Source organism: Pithys albifrons, chromosome Z (genome assembly GCF_047495875.1).
Source record: "Pithys albifrons albifrons isolate INPA30051 chromosome Z, PitAlb_v1, whole genome shotgun sequence".
In the NCBI taxonomy this organism is placed as follows: Eukaryota; Metazoa; Chordata; class Aves; order Passeriformes; family Thamnophilidae; genus Pithys; species Pithys albifrons.
In genome coordinates this window covers 26218793-26236425 of record NC_092497.1, presented here as the reverse complement: position 1 = coordinate 26236425, position 17633 = coordinate 26218793, and the positions used below count along the sequence as shown (strand labels likewise).

General features: G+C 41.9%; 1 protein-coding gene across 4 annotated transcripts in view; it reads left to right on the top strand.

Annotated features, from left to right (window-relative positions):
• Positions 1 to 8983: 8983 nt before the first annotated feature.
• IQGAP2 (IQ motif containing GTPase activating protein 2) overlaps positions 8984 to 17633 on the top strand; it is a 130866-nt gene continuing 122216 nt past the window's right edge. For all 4 annotated transcript variants that reach the window (XM_071581414.1, XM_071581412.1, XM_071581413.1 and 1 more), the window contains exon 1: positions 8984 to 9087. In XM_071581414.1, the coding sequence (XP_071437515.1) occupies positions 9042 to 9087 (46 nt within the window). In that variant the 5' untranslated portion in view covers positions 8984 to 9041. The remainder of the gene's footprint in view (positions 9088 to 17633) is intronic.

Here is a 17633-nt window from a genome sequence, read left to right as displayed (position 1 = left end):
GCCAGACTCTGCCACTTCTAGTCACAGAATGAGAAATTGCCAAAGTATTCTTCAAACACACTCTTCTGAAAAAGTAGGTATTTAAAAATCATTACCTACAAGAATGAAGTGTGAAATGCCTGCTGTAAAAACTTAAAATGTTGCTTGGGTATCCAGCTAATTTTGCTGAATTTTGACCAAATACAGCCTAGACTACAGGTCTGATCTTTATTCTCCTGCAGGAAAATAGCATTTTAATTAAAACATTTCATTATAATGCAGAGTTGGATTATTGCAGAACAATAGTATTTTTGCTAGTGGTCACAGTAGATCCAAACAGGTTGTTTATAATGCATCTAATTGTGTTGTGTGCCAATACAGACTGCAGACCGGTTAACCCCAGGACTCTCAGTGTGTTCCTGACTTTAAATAAAAACATCCTTTGCTTTGCAGTTAGATTGGATTTTACAAAGATTAGGAATGACTAATCAGATAAAACTAAGAGTAATCTACCTTCTCAAATGTTCTGGAAGTGAAGCAGTTGGTAGAGTTTTATATATGCTACATCATTTAGCTTTGAGTGGCTGTTCTTGCCCATGCTTCCCCAAGGACCACCTTGCAAACTCAAGGTTTTGCCTACAAGAAGCATTGCAGCATTGGTGGTAGAACTAGATTATCTGAAGGGCAATCCTCCTGGTATGTAAGATTATGTATCAGTTAGGGTCTTTTTTCCTAGGTTTATTTCCCATCTGATGAATTTGGAACCTTCATGAACTGCTGTCTATAAATACGTACCCACCCACCCACCCCCTATTCTGCCCATAAGGAGTTACAGAAATTACTTGTTTGATACTATTCAGTAAAATTATATGAAAATTAAGCTCAGTCTTCTTGACAGTAATTACTTAGTAGCCCAGTTTTCAGCATGAAGGAAGAGTTTGACTTTTTCCTTCCAGTCTTTAGTTAAAATCAGAGGGTTTAAAATTGAAATAAAATGGTGAATGTGTTCAGGAAAAAAAAAAGTAACTAGCTGCTAGTGAAGATGATGAAGTAGAACCAAAGAACACTAAGATGTTAATACACTTCTGAGTTACAGCAGTAGGGAAGCCATACTATGTTTTGTGATATATAAAATACATAGTTATTAAAGACAGGGATACAAGGATATACAGAGCCCCATTCCCAGGGTAAAACTCAGGACTTTGCATGCCAAGAGCATATCAGAACTATTGACTGACCATAAAACAAAAGAAATTTAAAAGGTGGGTAAGAGCACACATCTGTTTAAGAAGTCATCTGTAATGAGATACATGACTTTGGATTATTATTTTACAGGAATATTGAAACCAAGAAGAACTATCCATTTATGGTGACACAGGACCCTTCCTCCATGGAAATATTAGCACTGACCATGTCAGAGAAGCATATTTTACCATTTTCTGATTACAGAAAATAAATGGGCCCACACTGAAACAGTGCAATTGCCAAACTAACCTACAGGTGGAGTAGGAAAATTAACTAATGGGAAGGAAGAGGAAAGAGATTATTAAAGCTCACACACGGTTTCAGCTGTCACTGCTCAGCAGCAGACTGAGATCCTTTCCTTGCCCAGGTACCACACACCTTGTGAGATGGTGAGCAAGGACTGGCTCATCTCTGTCACGTGTTTTTGGTGGGACAAATCTTGAGTGGAGCGTGGCTTTGGGCCTCCCTGCAAAGTGGTGCTGCCATAACCCAGTGAGCCAGTGTCAGGATACCAGTGCTCCCAAATCTACATATGCTTCTGATTGATTTTTACCTGCTCATTTTTCACATGCTTATTTAATTCTACAGACTCAACTGTTTGGGATCTTGTTATCTGAGGAATAACCTTTTTCCCTTAGAAAAACAACAAAGACACTTCCAGGAGTGTAATTCAAACTGAAGCCATTTTGATTTAAATAAGAGGAGGCTGCTGACATTGTGTTCCCTGTGAAGGGTCCTGGATGTTGGGATTAGCACTCCTGGCTGAGCCTAAGGGAGCCTGAATTTGTCAGTCTTTTAGACACGTTCTTGATTTTTTTACACTAATGTGAATAATGAGGAGCTTTTCAAAAGACTGGAGCCTTGCCAGTGGAAAAGTGATGGAAATAAGAAGACCAAAATTAGTCTGGTGGAAATTCATGGGAGTTCAGCCCATGCTTAATCTGTGGGGCAACGGTTGGCAGGCAAGAAATAGTTGTAGAGTTGCCTTAGCTGTCACTCAGTATGCTGTAAGTGCAAAGCTCCTAGCGCTGTGCCTCAAGAGTAATAAATAAATAAAACATAATTGAATAATGCATAGTGAATAATGCATAGACTTTTAGTGGAGTGGAAACATTGCTAAGCACATGCAATCACAAAGAAGCACACAGATGCTGTTTTACAAAACCAAAAAAATGCCACTCCAAAACCCATAAAAATCCCCCCTAAAAGAAACACCACCACAGGCAGACCACTTATAGTTTGTGGATAACATGTGAGAAAACAATCAAGATTTTACTTTTACTACACCAGCTCGATAAAGAATGCTTTTTTGCTGAATCTGTGAGCTTCAGATGGCCACAGATGTTCCCTGCTTTCACACAGTTCTGAATTCATTTTTATGGTTATTCATTATGTCTAGACGAGAAGGGTCACTCCACTCTGAGGTACTCTGTTAAATGAATAAATATTTATTCCAACTGACAAATGGAGAAAGTTCTTTTCTGGCAGGATGCTTACAGAAAGATTTCCACCTCTGTCTTGCTAAATTCATGCCGCTTTTGCAGGAACCAGGGCACTTGTCCAAGACATTTTGAACAAATACTTCCTTTTTAAAAAAAAACCTGTTCAAGCAGAGAAACTGGTTTCTTAGGTACCTTGACTGACAGGATTTAACAAAGTCTTGCCAGGATGGGAAAAACAAGAGGAACCTCTCACCTGATAGGAAGTGGCATATAAAAGTACACCTTCAAAATGCACCTTAGGTAATGTTAGATGCATGACATCTAAGCAATTAGAGGTAGACACAGAAAGCTATACATCAGTATTCTCACTCCAACACTGTTTGTTCCGTTCAGTACTGGATACATCACTTCAGCCTCTTTGACACATAAGCAGCTTTTTTGAAGTTAAGCTGGCTTCTGAGAAAGGAAACCACAGCTTTTGGGCAGAGATGAAGTATATTAAGTCAGCTCAGTCCCATGACTGAGATAATGGTGTGACCCTAGAGATGGCCCAGTGAGCACAACTGCATCTATATAAGTGGTGCTTCTCCAGTTTGTAACATGCAGTCTGAGACTTGGGAAGAGATACTGAAGAATCACAAGTATTGCTTTTTCCAAGGTGTCAGTGTTTGAAATAAAAATCCTTGTATTTACAGCACTCAATTGGAAATTATGAGTTTTTTCTGGCAAAAATCTGGAGGATATATGGCTTTTCATATTTTCAGAACTGTATTTGCAAGTTTTCCCTCAAAGCACATGGTCTAAAAAGGCTATTTTTCTCAGACCAAATGAAGTGCAGGTGCTTAAGCACCTTCTTACTTTGATAGCTGCAGCTTTAAGGCAAACAACATAGGATTTGCAAGTGGAGGAAAGAAGAGAGATTTCTGACACTAAGCATTTTCACTAATCATGTGTTAGTGTCAGTGCTATACAAACACACTCTTGTACAAACATTTAACTTAACACTTTACCCTTTAGCATGCATCTTAATAGACATCTTCTGGTTTCTTTCTCTACAAGTTTGGCTCAAAGTTACTCATACATTTGTTTCTCCTCCCTCCCACAAAACTTTTCTTTTAGAAACTGGGGTTTCTATTTCAAGGTAAATAACAACATAGTTAGGTTTCTTTTATTCATATTGATGTCCAATAGAGCGTAGGCATATTTCCAACTACTGTAGCTCACTCTTGCAAGCATTATAAAATCTGAGGAATGTGTTCCTCTAAATGTAGAGTTTTGGTGTTTAATGTACACTGACCATACACAAGGACAATTCAGAAGTTAAAATCACTTCTTCAATGGAAATGAAGTGTTGCTGCCAAGAGAGGAAGGCATTTCAGGTCCTCTGTTACAGGCCTCCATTTTACCTGCCTTTCAGTATGCCATGATATTTTGAATTTGTGAAATCTCACATTTCTGTAAGATGCTTTGACTGACATAGCTTCAGTCTAGCTTGAGCTTAATATGCCTTTTTAACTAGGGTTTCTGCTGTGACCACAGGCCCTCACTCATTAGAAAGGAAGAGCTGAGAAATGAATTGGGGATGGGGAGTGCTGGGTTGCATCATCATCTCTCCCTTCTAGGCCTAAAAGGAAGGGAGGAGAAGCAAGTGATGTCCCTCACTTGCTTTTGCCGAGTAGGGGAGTTACAGTCTCCCTTCTCACAGTCTGTGTTTTCTCCAGGATCCCTGTGGCCAATTATGTGATGACTTAATTGTTTATTTACCTCATGAAAATAAATAATGCATAAGGTGAATATGCTGCTGAGGGGGAGGCTGTAACTCAGCACAGTTCAGAGATGATCCTTGCAGCTGATTCCCCTCACTGTGGAGGCAGCTCTTTGCAAGACCCACAGCAGACTGTAGAGGCAGCTGTGCTGGGGGCATTTCCTCATTTTGTTTCGTAACATTACCTTGAGCTCCTCTTAACCCTTGAGTTGGATTAATAAACACAGCAATTGTGGTCTTTTCACTGAAATTTATGCAAAATTATTAATCTAGGCTCACCTAGCGTTCCCACTGATATCCTTGTCAGCATACATGGACACCAGCTCTGCCACAGGTACCCTTGTGAGTCACCATCCCTTTGGTCACTGCAGATGTCCAGCAGGACTGCAGGAACCCTTACATCATACTGAGACACTCAGAGTCCGTCCCACTGCTCAGGGAAAGATCTCCTGATGGGCACAGGGAGCATAAAGGCCAGCCAGACATTTCTGGTTACGACACACTGCTGTTGGGTCAGCATAAACACCCGTGTAGCACGTCAGTTTAAGCTTGTCAGCCTTTAATTAGCTGTAAGAAGGAAACAATTGAAAAGGTCCTTGCGGTAACTGGGAGCCTGCCTGGAGCTAATCTCCTTCCGTATTGTGCTGCACAGATTCAGACTGACCCACCCATGGAGCAGTTCCCAGCTCCCACTTACCAGGGTGATCTCTCCAGCCTAGGCTTTCTCTCCTACAAAAATAAAAATAGTATAGTCTTTCTCTGCAGTGCCTGATAGGAAAAAACACAAACTAAAGCAAACCAAAACAAAGAAAATCAAAACCAAAATCACCAAGCAAAACCGCTTTTAAATTTGTAAATGCAGTTTTCTCTCTGTAGGACAAATGCAGCCAGCCATGGAATATGATTTAAAAGTACGATTCAGGCATTGTCACAGAAAAAGTGACTTTAAAGCTGCTGTTTCAAACAAAAAGCCTAGTGTCTCTAATTACCTGCATGTACTTGCGTCACTGCTACATAAGCCACCAAAGAATTTCAAATATCAATATCCTTCATCATATATAATCCCTCTGTACACAACAGGACTGTCAGAAAACATGAAGTAGCAGAGTCCTCTGCAGCTTTTTGATCCAAATACAGGCACTGAAATGTGGGAAGGGTATATTTTCAACCCTCCCTCCTCTGAGTGTTCCATCAGCTTATTTCTCTGTTAGACTGGGAGCAGTCCAGAGCTGCCTCTGAACACATGGTTGAATTTAAACACAAACCATTCACCCCTATCTTTCTCCCACTTTCTCTCCCTATTGGGACACATTGTTTGACTCACAAGCAGGTGTGAAAGCTGAAGCTGGACTGTTAGCGAGAATGCAGAGGGAAACATGTTACCCACAGCTAATTGTCCTTGATAATATGGGGAGGACATTGATCTTAAGCTCCATGAATGGCCTCAGAGTATGAACAGGAAATGTTCATATTCAAACATTTACTCTAGATAGCTGACTATACTGATTTCTTTAGTGCATGGTTCTTAAAATCCATAAAAGTGGAGGGTTCAAGTTCATAAAAAAAGAATATGGCCCATAGTATTAGCTCTGGTGTTGCCAGACTAAAAGTCTGTGGTTGGCTTTACATCTTTTACTGCAATTAGGCACCCATAAGACAGTGGGAGAATGCACAGTTTGGTGCTTTTCTTGCAGGGTAACTTTCCAGCCAGCTGCAGCTGCAGTGGCACTTCAGAAGGGGAAGAAGGAGGAAGAAGAGGAGGAAGGTGCAGAGGGGTTGCTCCCCCATCTGATACGCAGTACAGCAGCAGAGGCAGGCTTCAACCTCTCTGCCTGGTCTCTGCCAGAGGTATCTAAATCTTCATGCTACAAATGGTTGACAGAGTTTCCCTTTTAATTCAGAAAATCAGGGATTAACAGACCTAATGCACAATGTCATGAGCAGACCTGTGTGGCTGCTGCTTGTTACTCCAATATTCTTTTACCTGTCTCATTTCCTGCTGAGAGCAGTTGGTTTCTGTCATGCCTGTTGTTCTGCAAGCATTACAGAAGTTACTGCTGTAAAAAAATTTCTCACTTCTCCCTACGCTGGTCTTTCACTTCTATTCCCCCAGTCTGCCCCCTGCTCTGTGCTGGCACTCACATTCGAGAGGCAGCTGTGGGTGAAAGCAATGAAGCACTGGTGTAAGAAATAATCCTGCAAAAGAAAAAAAGCTTGTTTTCAGTGTGGGACAATTAGCTGAGTCCCCATGCAGTGACAAAAAAATGCTGGTGACAACCCAGGGCAAGAAGAGCCACCAGAAAGAGGAGGGAGAGAATACATTGCAGGCACAGAAGTCTGAGAGACAGGGATAAACATTTTCTCGGCAAAGGTTGTCAACCCACATATGTGTAACACCAAGGCCTCACACATCCATGTCTTTCCAGCCACTGCAAGTGAGGGAGCAAGACATTACCAGAGACTAGCACTGTCCCACAGAGACCCTCAGAGGCTTCAGCAGACCATTGCTTCAGGAGAGAGACCCCACTGTCATAGTGTCACATCACATCTACGCAACCTGCAGAACAAGCTAAGCACTTTTCAAGAGATGTGATATAATTTAAAACATGAAGTCATTGTGCCAAAGTAAAACTTTTCAAGGGGACAAGGCCACCTGATTTAGGTAAGAAAAAATATTTTTAGGAAAACTTTGAGGTGTCTGATCTTCACTAAAGAATAAAAGAGATGATGAGAGAAAGTGTTCTACATTATATTCTTGACTTAGGGAAGGTATAACAGTATAAAAGGCAGTAGAAACAGTAATTTAAAGCAAATGTAACATTTTCAATCAACTCAGATGCATCTGGTATTATGGAAGTCAATTTCTTTGTTTCCATGTGGTGTTTGATCACCCAAAGCCAGTAAATTCAGTGATTATTTAAAACTCAAGAAATCATTCACAAATCCAAGGGCAGACTGCTGCTTTACTTGTGCCTTTATCTCATGCACCTTTACTGTAAGTCATCACCATTGGTCTTTAAGTGTGGATGAAAAGAGAGCAGAGGAAATCAAAAGGACCTCAAGGGAATGGACATTATTTTTCTCCCTTACCCTTTCTGTCTTTTCCTCCTGAATAATCCACATTTTAACTACTATCAGGAGAGTCTTTTCCCGCCTCAGCATGTTTCCAATCACTGCGCAGTGCCCAGCACAGCCAGAGATAGAGAATAACAAAACAAAAGCCTTGTAAAGTATAGACATTCCCAAAACCATGGAAAAATCAGAGAAGACCCTTTGGTCCTGCACTGTTTTAGTTTGAAACAGAAATTACTGAAATCGTCAAACAATGTGCAAACACATATCAAAAGTCACCCGGCACCTGGCATTAAACCACAAACATGCTCAGGTGCATTGTGTCCCACGGGCTGTGCACAGACACTACTTCGCTCTGTCTTCCAGAACACTTCATGTCAGGGCCTTAGAGACTGTCAAGAGGACATGGTCCTGCCCTATAATACTCCTGCATTTGAGAAAGGCCTACCCCTGATCATTGCCAAGTGCATTTCATATGTGACCTGAAAGCCTGTGGTCACAGGAACTGAATCACTGACCCATGGATTTGTTGCTCTGCTGTCCAAAATCAAGTCCTCTCTGACAGGGATACCCTGCAGGGAAGCTATGAATGAAGGAACATGCCTAGCTGACTCATAAAATACATCAGAAAGGGGCACCAACACAGCACAGGCCCACACCAGCACACCCCACCAGAGGTGCCCTGCAGACTTTGATGGTGGCTTTGTGGCCTGGCAAAAATGCTGCTAGGAGGGAGTGAGAGTTTTTCAAAAGCGCGAAATTGTAGGAGGGGGTACTGGACTTGGTTCTTCTTCACCTCTTGCTATGGTCCACTGTGCCCAAGCACCATAACAGAAGTACCTTGGCCTACCACATTGTGAAATTTAGTTTATTTTCATTGTTTGGTAGTTTGGAGGTTTTGGTTTGTTTGCTTTTTTTTTCCTTTTCCTTTTTCTTGTGTGTGTGTGTGTGTGGGCGTGTGCATTTTATTGCTCTTTTTCTTGACATTTTTTGGAGTTCTTTTCTTATTCCTCTTTTTGGTTTTTTTGGTGACTTTTCTGTTTTGTTATCTCTTTTTTCCATTATTTGATTTTTTGATTTTTTTTACCTTTGGGTTTTGTTTTGCTTTTTTGTTTGTTGGCTTTGCTTGTGCTTTTTTGTTTGTTTGTTTTCTTTGCTCTTTACGTTTTGCTTTGCTTTTTTGTTTTGCTTTTAGAGCTTGGGCATTCTTTTTCTTCTTTTTCTGCTTTCTGATCTGGAGAATTTTTGCGTTCCTTTTGGCCTTATCTTTTTCTTCCCCCCCCCCATCCCACTCGCCCCCGCCCCCCAGTTTTCTTTTTTCCTTTTTGCCTGTTTCTTTCTCCCCGTCTCCTTTCCAGCTCCCGGCGCAGAGGCGCGTCCCTGGCCGGCCGTGCCCCCCGGCCCCGCGGAGCCGCCCCGGGTGGCCCCGGCCCCGCGCGGGGCGGTCGTGGCCGCGGGCGGCAGCAAATCAGCGGGGCCGGGGCAGCGCATAAGAAGGGCGGGCGGGGGCCAGCTCGGTCCCTCCCGGCGGCGGCAGGATGCACCATGAGGAGCTGCCGTCCCTGCAGCGGCCCCGCTATGGCTGTGAGTGGGGTTGGGGGGCGTTTCGGGACCTTTTCTTAAATGTTTTTTTTTCCGCCGTTCTCCTCCCTGGCCGGCTTTCTCAATTTGATAATAAAAGAGGGACTTGAGGGGAAAATAAAAGCCGCCCAGCATACTCTGCGGCAGCGCGCAGCGCTCCAGCTCCTTTTAGGTTAGCTCGCAGCCAGCTCCAGCTGGGTTTTGAACAGGTTTTCATGGGGCTGGGTTTTGTTCTGCAACTTTGGGAATGGATTAAAACTGTGGTTCCGCATTGCAATTCGGGAGTTTTAGGTTAGAGCTAGAGCTTCAGGTTTTAACTTTTTAACTTGATGCTATAGTTATGGGTTTGGATTGTAAGTTTGTAACTTGAGTTGTGACTGTAGTTTCAGGTTGTAACACTGTAACCTTTGGATTATCACGTAGGAATTTCGGATTATGAAGTTAAATCTTAGCTTTCTAGTTTTATAATTTTGTTATAACCCTAGAACTTTACCTTCTTTCTGGTTTTATAACTGTGGCTTAGAACTTGGTAACTTTAAATAATAACAGAGGTAAGGGGAGACACTGCAGGTAGCAGGCAACTCTTTTTGGTGGCGCTGTGTTTACTTCCCAAACCTCTTTTTCAGAAAAGTCCTGTAACATCTTCACTCCTCTTTGTGCAGTGCTTTGCTGTCCTGGAATCCTTCACCCGGCTGTGCTTTTTCTGGCTCCTGTGGGGCAGAGCAGGGCACGTGCCAGCCCTACAAGAAATGCCTCTGTTACTTCTGGCACTGCAAAATGTGAAAATTCACATAATTTGTAGAGCTCACAACAATTCTGTCATTCTGTGGTCTAATGAGCAACTTCCCAGTTCTTATCATAGTAGCTTTGTTTAAAACCGGGTTTAAAATCCCTTTTTAGAAAGAAGCATAAAACCCCTTGACAGTGTTAACAGCCACCTTGCTTTCACCTAGGACAGGTAGAAAAGGAGGTCCTTGGCAGTGAAAGCTTCAGCTTGGAGGATGCCAGGCTGCCTTGGGTGTTTTCCTCTCCTGATGCCTGCCAGCTGGGGCAGTTTATAGAACCTGCTCGTGGGTTCAAATTTTCATTTTACCCTGTAGGCAGGTGAGTGCCTTGTGAAGGTACATTCCCTGGTTACCACAGGCATAGTCTGGGTGACCACACTAGTGTGTCAGCAAAGGTGAATATTCTGCTTGTGAAACCAGTCTCCTAGTCCTCTCAGCTACTTGTGGTTGGGCAGTGTTCAGGTGGTGCTGCATCACGCTCTAGTCTCAGTTTAGCACTTCATCCACTTTCCTGAGCTGCAGAAATGTGTGTGGTGCGCTCATCAAGACTCCAGTAGTGGGTGCTTTCCTATGCAGATCTGGTCTGGCTGGTCTGAAAATATGTGAGTCTGGACAGGTGGAAGTTGCTAGTCTGATGTGAATTACAACACAGCCAAAGATGAGGACTTTGCTTAAAGCAAAAGGCTCATCCTTCATGCCTTGGTTCCTGCCCAGGTGCTGAGAATGATTCACATTATTACCAGAGCCTCAGAGTATTTTAAGGACTGTAGACCTTATTTTTTTTGTGGGAAAGAATTGACATGTTAAGGATGTTAAATGAAGCTTTAAAGATACAGTCTACCCTCATGGAAAAGTTAGTGTTTTGAGTAGTAGCCACTCTTTGTATTTGGTCTCCTGTCAAGACAGGATGGTCTCAGGGACAGGAGTGGATGAGAGCATCCTTCTTGTCTTTTCTGACAGCATCTCTCCTCTGATCAATACTGTTTGCTTGCTTAGGCTCTAGTAGTTATCCCGTCCTTCCATGAGTGGGAGGCTGTGGCTGCTGTACCACATTGCATCCACTTTTTTTTTTTCTTTTTTAGGATGAATTTTCTTGCTGCAGAAACATTTGAAAGAGCATTCCTTTCAAGGGGCTAGGCAAAAGCTTTTTAAATATGTCAGGCTGATTGGCTATATTTTTTTTAAAAATACACCAAAACTCCATGGAGAACTCCATACTCCAAAGAACAAGTCATAGCCTTGTCTATAGTGACAAGTAGAGGTGCAAGTTTCTTTTTTCTAGCTTGTGTCTAGAAAAATAAAAATGCCTTATCTACACTGCATTTGCCTGCCATTTTGGAAAGAGAAGATAATTAGCATCTTGAAAAGCTAAAAAAAAGGAAAGACTCCCTAACTAGAAAACTTACACTAACATAAGTTCTAGATTCTCTGAAACTGCACTCTGGATAACTGGAAAATGGTTCCCTGTGTTGAGAACACTACATCCTTGCTGGATTTCCTATACCAGTTAATAAGTTGTACAAGTTAAGCTATCAATTTTCTAAGACTCTTGTTTTAGTAAACTAGAGCTGCTTTAAGCATTTAACTTAACTTGGACTTTTGACTTTGGCTTCAGGCTCATGGCAGAGTTTGTGTATTGCTCTGAAGAAGGTTAGCATTCTACTGTGATAATTTTCTGTAAGGTGCTACTATATGAATCTGTGCATGGTTATCTGTAGCATTTAATTTTTATAACTAGAGAGGAAGACATATGCAGACCTTGGCTGCATTTTGCAGACTGATGGATACCACTGGGGGGGAAAAACATCCCTGAGCATAAGACCTTGTAGCACAAAATAAGTAATTTGGAAGACACACGCCTAACTTAAACACTAGCTTTACATTACAAGCTTTACTGATGCAGTAACTCAAAGAACATTTAGAAAAAATTCTTAGAGCTGATCATTCCCATCTTTAAAGTCAGGAAATAGCTGATGAAACCAAACAAGACAGTCCCTTTCTGTGTGGATGCTGGTTCAGAATGAACATGGTTTATGGGAGAATCAGGAGCTCAGAGGAAAGTCTTTGAGCCTTCCCTTAGCCTGGTAGGGCCAAAGCCTTGTGACTTCCTGGATTGCTTTTTGTAAGGTGCCTCCAACTCTGGATCTGCTATGTTGTCGATAGCTTAAAAAATATGTAGAAGAGATTTCTGTTGGTGCTCCACTGAGCCCTTCATGCAGATATTCATCTCCTGTACCAACTCAAGTGAGACCATAAAGTTACATGGAAGCAGTTTATACAGCAGAAACCATGTTAACAGGCACACTGCAACTGAATTTACGTAGTTGTTTTCCAATCTAGCTACAGCTGTTGCCCGGTTTATTTCTCAGTCCCGGCACAATCAGGTGCAGAGGTACAAAGAATTGCAGAGAACTGGGACTTGTATCACAACTAGATCTATGGGCCATTTTTACAACAAAAATGTTTTGTGCTGTGTAAGATTATGAAGAGAAAAAGTATAAATCTCACAAATTAAACCTGAAGTTTTGAACATAGGAAGAAAGCAAATCAGGCAGTGGTGTATCTTTGAGAATGCCTATTTCCTGACACTCTCAGGTCATTTATAGATCATTTTTCCTGAAATCTATGTGCAGAAAAAAATGCTTACATTTTTATGAAATGTTTGAATGGCTTCACTGGATGTCCAGGAATGTAATAAAGCTACAGTAAGTGAGGTCGTGAGTGTCTGGATTTGCAAAGGATTTCAGGCATTTCCATGCTCAGAGTAGCTGAATTAGCATATGCCTCAAATCCCTGTGTACTGAATGGAGAAGACCCTAGGTGTTTCAGCATCAGCATCATCAGTCATCTACCGAAGACAAGCGGATAAGAGTCTTTGCCTCTCATGCTGAAGCCAGAAAGCCAGTTTCACTGGGCATAGATAATGGGTAAATACAGGGGAAAACTGATTTTGGTATCCAGTGGTGAGGACACTACTCGTACTTCTCATTCTGGCTCCCAGAACTGCTACTATTTGACACTAGAAGTTAGGAGGTGAGACAAATAAGCAGCATGAAGATTTATGAGAGAACACTACTCTGCCTGTGGTGACAGGCAGGGCAAACCTGAAGTGAAACACAGCCTACACCTCCCTGTGAAACTATACCTAACTTCTTTGTTTGGCAGGATGTGAAAGCTTGCAAACCAGTGGCTTTTCAAAAAGCTTTTATCATTAAAAAACCCTGTAAATTTGTCTGCAGGTCTACTAAGTGCAGGAAAACAAATGACTGTTTTTCAATTGAAAAGTGAGTGGAGAATTTTTTTGGAACTTCCATAGGATTTTTCTAAGTGAAAACAGATGGGATTTTTTTAAGCTAAAAGGGAAAGCTTTACTGTATCCTATGCATATATATTCGTTTGGGTGTATACTTTCTTGTAATGCTTGTGGCTTGTAAGAATACTTTTCGTTTTTTATTGATGAGTGTTCTTTGGCAACCAAATACACTGTTTATCTCTCCCACTCTTTTGTAGGTTGCTAATAATTAAACTGCTGAATGAGAACTCAAAAAGTTTAACTGCTTTGTTTAACCAAGTGCACATAATTCTCTTGGTAGGAGTGGTTCTCTGTGTGCTTTTAGTACAAAGCAGGTCCATGTCCTCTGAAGTCCCTTGGTAAAGAAAAGATAGAGCTATGTTACAGCATGCTTAAAGCTACTTGAATGCTGTTGAGACAGGAAATATTAATATTGCACTGGAAACTGGCTTTATAGCATAAGTGAGTGTGCTAGATCAAGCCCAGTACTTGAGGCAGGGAATAGGAAGTATGCAGATTTGCAGCTTGCATACTCTGTTAAGTGGTGTTTCAGTTATGTAATTTTTCCAGATCAAGATTTTCTTGATACTGTTGCTGCTTCAAGCTGACTATGATTTACTAGGAATAATCTGATGTGTAAGGCAGAAAAAAAAATCCCTGGCAGTGACAGGCAGGACTGGTGGGTCATATTTCAGTGGGATGATAAGCGAGTATGCTCTCCTGTGCTCTGTTCCTTGCAGGAAATGATTAACCTGCTGTGTTTGCTTCACTGGTTCTGGCTGTTTCGTTGGGTTTTTTGAAAAAGTATCCTTGAACTACTGCATGTTGTGGAATGAAAGTGCAGGTGCTGGACAGAGGAGGACCTGTGTCCACAGGGTGCCCCCATCCTGGAGTGGGGTTCCTGCTGTGGGCACCTCAGTTGCTGACCTTGATAGGATGGGCTGGGGGCATGATCTGTGTCCAGCACAGCTTGTTCATGGGTCAGCACTTCCTGTACTGTGGCACTTGCGCTTACATTCAGAAAAAAACAATGTCCTCTTTAGCCTGGTGTGAGCTGTGCTCTGAAGAGGGTTGACTGCTGGACATACTGCCTTATTTTCACTGCTGAGGGAAGAAAGGGGCTGCTGACTATCTGACACAGGGACAGGGTTGTTGTGATGGGGACCAACGCATTGGTCCTGACACTACTCCAGTTGTGTTTGGCAAGTTGTGGCACAAGATGAGAGTGTCCTGGACTGTGGTGATGATAGGCTGGTAAGGCAGGCAGTGACTGAAGGGTTCTCTGTGGTGGACAAGAGCCTTGGCAGGGTGGCAGAAGATGCAGGAAACAATACTGAATCAGATGGTGCCCATCTCGTCACAGCTTCTGAACATCTTTTGAAATTGTAAGCAAATAAACAGCCATTAAGAACCTTTGCTGATGTTTGATGTCTGTTATATTACTGTGTTGTTCAAATGAATATGCACTAGCAAAAAATAGTTATCAAGAGGAATTATATCAGTTCTTTATTATCATTTATTGCCTAAGCTGAGGTTGTCCAGCCATGAATTCTTAAATAATCAGGAGCACTTCTGAGCTCTGACTCACAACTGCTGGCAAACTGTTGACAGGCCATAAAGGCTTGCTGCCTCAAGGTGTGGTCCTGCCCTGCCTCCCAGGCTGCAAAGCTGTCAGAAACTACTGTCCTGATCTTAGGTGCTTATCTTGGCCTTGGTATATCAGGCTAAGCAGTCAGTGACTTCTGCTAAAGGGAGTGATGAAGAATGTGGTCTTTGCCAGTCCTCTCCTGTGGACTCTGACCTGCTTCTTTGAAAGTGCAGTAAAAGCTTTTGTGGCGTGCAGGAAAGTGTTTAAACCAATTCTTACCCGGCTCCTAAGTCTGAAGAGTAATTTGTAGTCTTGCATGCTATCGATTCGTTATGGTCTGTTCCTTCTGAAAATCAAGCATATCCTTATGCTTTTGTGCTTGATTAGTAAAGCTGCTCAGTAAACTGGTTATATTTGCAGGATTGGAGCCTCACAGCTTCTAGGAGCACAACGCAGATCCAGGGAAAGTTGGAATGGGAAATTCCCAAACTCTGTACTGAAGTGTGCTTTATTAAGGCAACCGTGTTTTCACGAGGTTATAAGATCAAACTACAGACCACTAAATGTTTCACTGGTGTTTTTAAGAAGTTGTTTCAAAGATGTTTTGGAGAATCATAGATAGTACAGGGGATATCTATGCCTAATAGTGTGGTTGAAGTAATTAGAAACAAGGTAAAAAAACTTGAAAACTAGACAAGGCTTGCTTCACAGAGAATACTATGCCCAGGATTCTTTGAGAGGAAAAGCTGTGATTTTTACCTTGCGCTAATTATATTGGGATCCCATCTCCTACCTTGCTGCAGACTCCTGCAACTGGTGTGGTTTTAGCAGCTTGAACATGCCAAGGTGTCTTCAGCTGCTGTCACACTGCTATAATCTTCACCTCTTGCCAGCACTCATATGATGGCATGAATACCTAATCTGTCAGGAAGTTAATCTCTCCTTGCAGAGCTGATTTGCATTGCTGGATTTGCAGTCACCTCTTGGCCTCCACAACAGGTGACTATAGGTCTCACAGCTGTGCTTGCTGGCTGAGGCCAGGTGGGACTGTGGCAGCCGGAATTTAAAGGTGTTTAAATTGCTCTAAAGATGCACCCTGAAGCTGAGGTTTTGAGCATGCTTTGAGTCAGCTCCACTGGTGGAAGAAGCAACTCTGACTCCTCCTATGGAATTATTTTTAGCTGGATTAGGTCCCCAGTCTGACATGCAGCATGAACCCAGAGTTAGGTTTGCCAACACGATGTAGTAGGTGGACCAAAGTTGAGCACAAGCAGAGGGAGGAATGGCAGGTCAAGTTAAAGCTGTGCTACTGCTGCACATGCAGATCTGGAAAGTGTGTGTGTGATGTGGCAGGAAGATGTGCAGGCAGAACTCAAGGGTAAGCTGGAGTACACAGGAAGGAGCAGCACGTGTATCATCATGATCTGCTCCCAGCTGCCTCTGCTGTGCTACCACTTACACCCTGGTGCCCTGTCTGCCTGCCAGGTTTGGGGCTACTCTCAGTTCTTCTGTTGCCCAGGGAGTTTTGAATTACAAACATGCTTTTGAAGCAGTTTTTAGTGCTATAATTTCACAAATCCATATCAGTAAAGGCATGGCAGTATTTAATAGGTAATGTTACAGTGGCAAGAAAATTGTAAGAAACTATATGAATAGTGGATTACTCAAAAAAAGAAAAATAAATGGATTTTGTACATAAAATAATATTCAAGATGCTTTCCCAACCCTTTTTTTTTGTTGTGATAAAGTTACTCTTGCCTTGCAGGGCCTCAAAACTGTGGGCATGAGTTGTGCTGCTTAGTTTTAGTTTTTCAAGCACAACTGATTTACCTAAGTCATAGCTGGATAGTCTCTATTCAGTGGTGAGCAAGCCTTAAATTCCATATATTCTCAATACAGTATAGCAGAACAAATAATCACTGAAATATCAGCATGGGTATGTTGTGATGTAATTGAAAAGTAACATGAATGAGTACTGTGTAAAGCAGTGATTATGATTAGAAGAATCCAGGACAGAGCTCTTACTGCAGAAAAATGGTCAGCTGTTTTAACAAAACCAGATGCATAGTAAACCTGATTTCACTACATCTGAGCTGAGAAAGTTGCTTTGGTTACTGCTTTTCAGACCATAGTAAAGCATAAATTTTTTCACTGTAATTTAGTGGATGCTAAGAGATGAGCTAGCCCTGGTTTGGCATTTGAAATTGCATGGCAGCTGACTACTGAAGGTGGATAGACAGCTTAGCTGTATGAACTGCATGTGACTGCCTCCTACTTTGGATTTGTATCATTTCTGACTATGCTAATGATGTTTAACAGATGGGTTAGAATAGTCCAGAAAATATACAGCTTTTATCACATTTAAAGCTCTTGTGCTCCAACTTCTATATATGTACGGAAAATGAAAAGTAAGACCACATGGTTTTGCTGAAGATGTCAGTGATATGAAATGTTTTAGAACAAAAGAAACCAAATTTCCTAGTACTGTGAGCGATAACACGCAGAAGGGCTGGTGTTTCCTATTACACTGAACCATGGCAATAACACTTAGCAGTTTCCTTTTTTTTTTTTTGGCCACACTTCAGCAAAATTAAGTAGCTTCATAAATGTTTGCAGAAGTTTCTGGCAAAGAAACCTTAATTTCTGTAATGTTCATCTGTATTATTTTTCCTAAATCCATGTCACAAAGATCCTGACTGGTAGGCTGCTTCTGATCAGGCTGCAAATGCTGCCCATTGACAGGCCTATCTGGGCTTCTCAAAAAGATGAGGAAATGAGCAGTCAAGATTTTTGGGTTCCTATAACATTAGCAGAATTGGTTTCTGCTAGCTTCTTGGGCACATTTCAGTTGCAAATTTACATGTAATCAAGATATTTTAATATC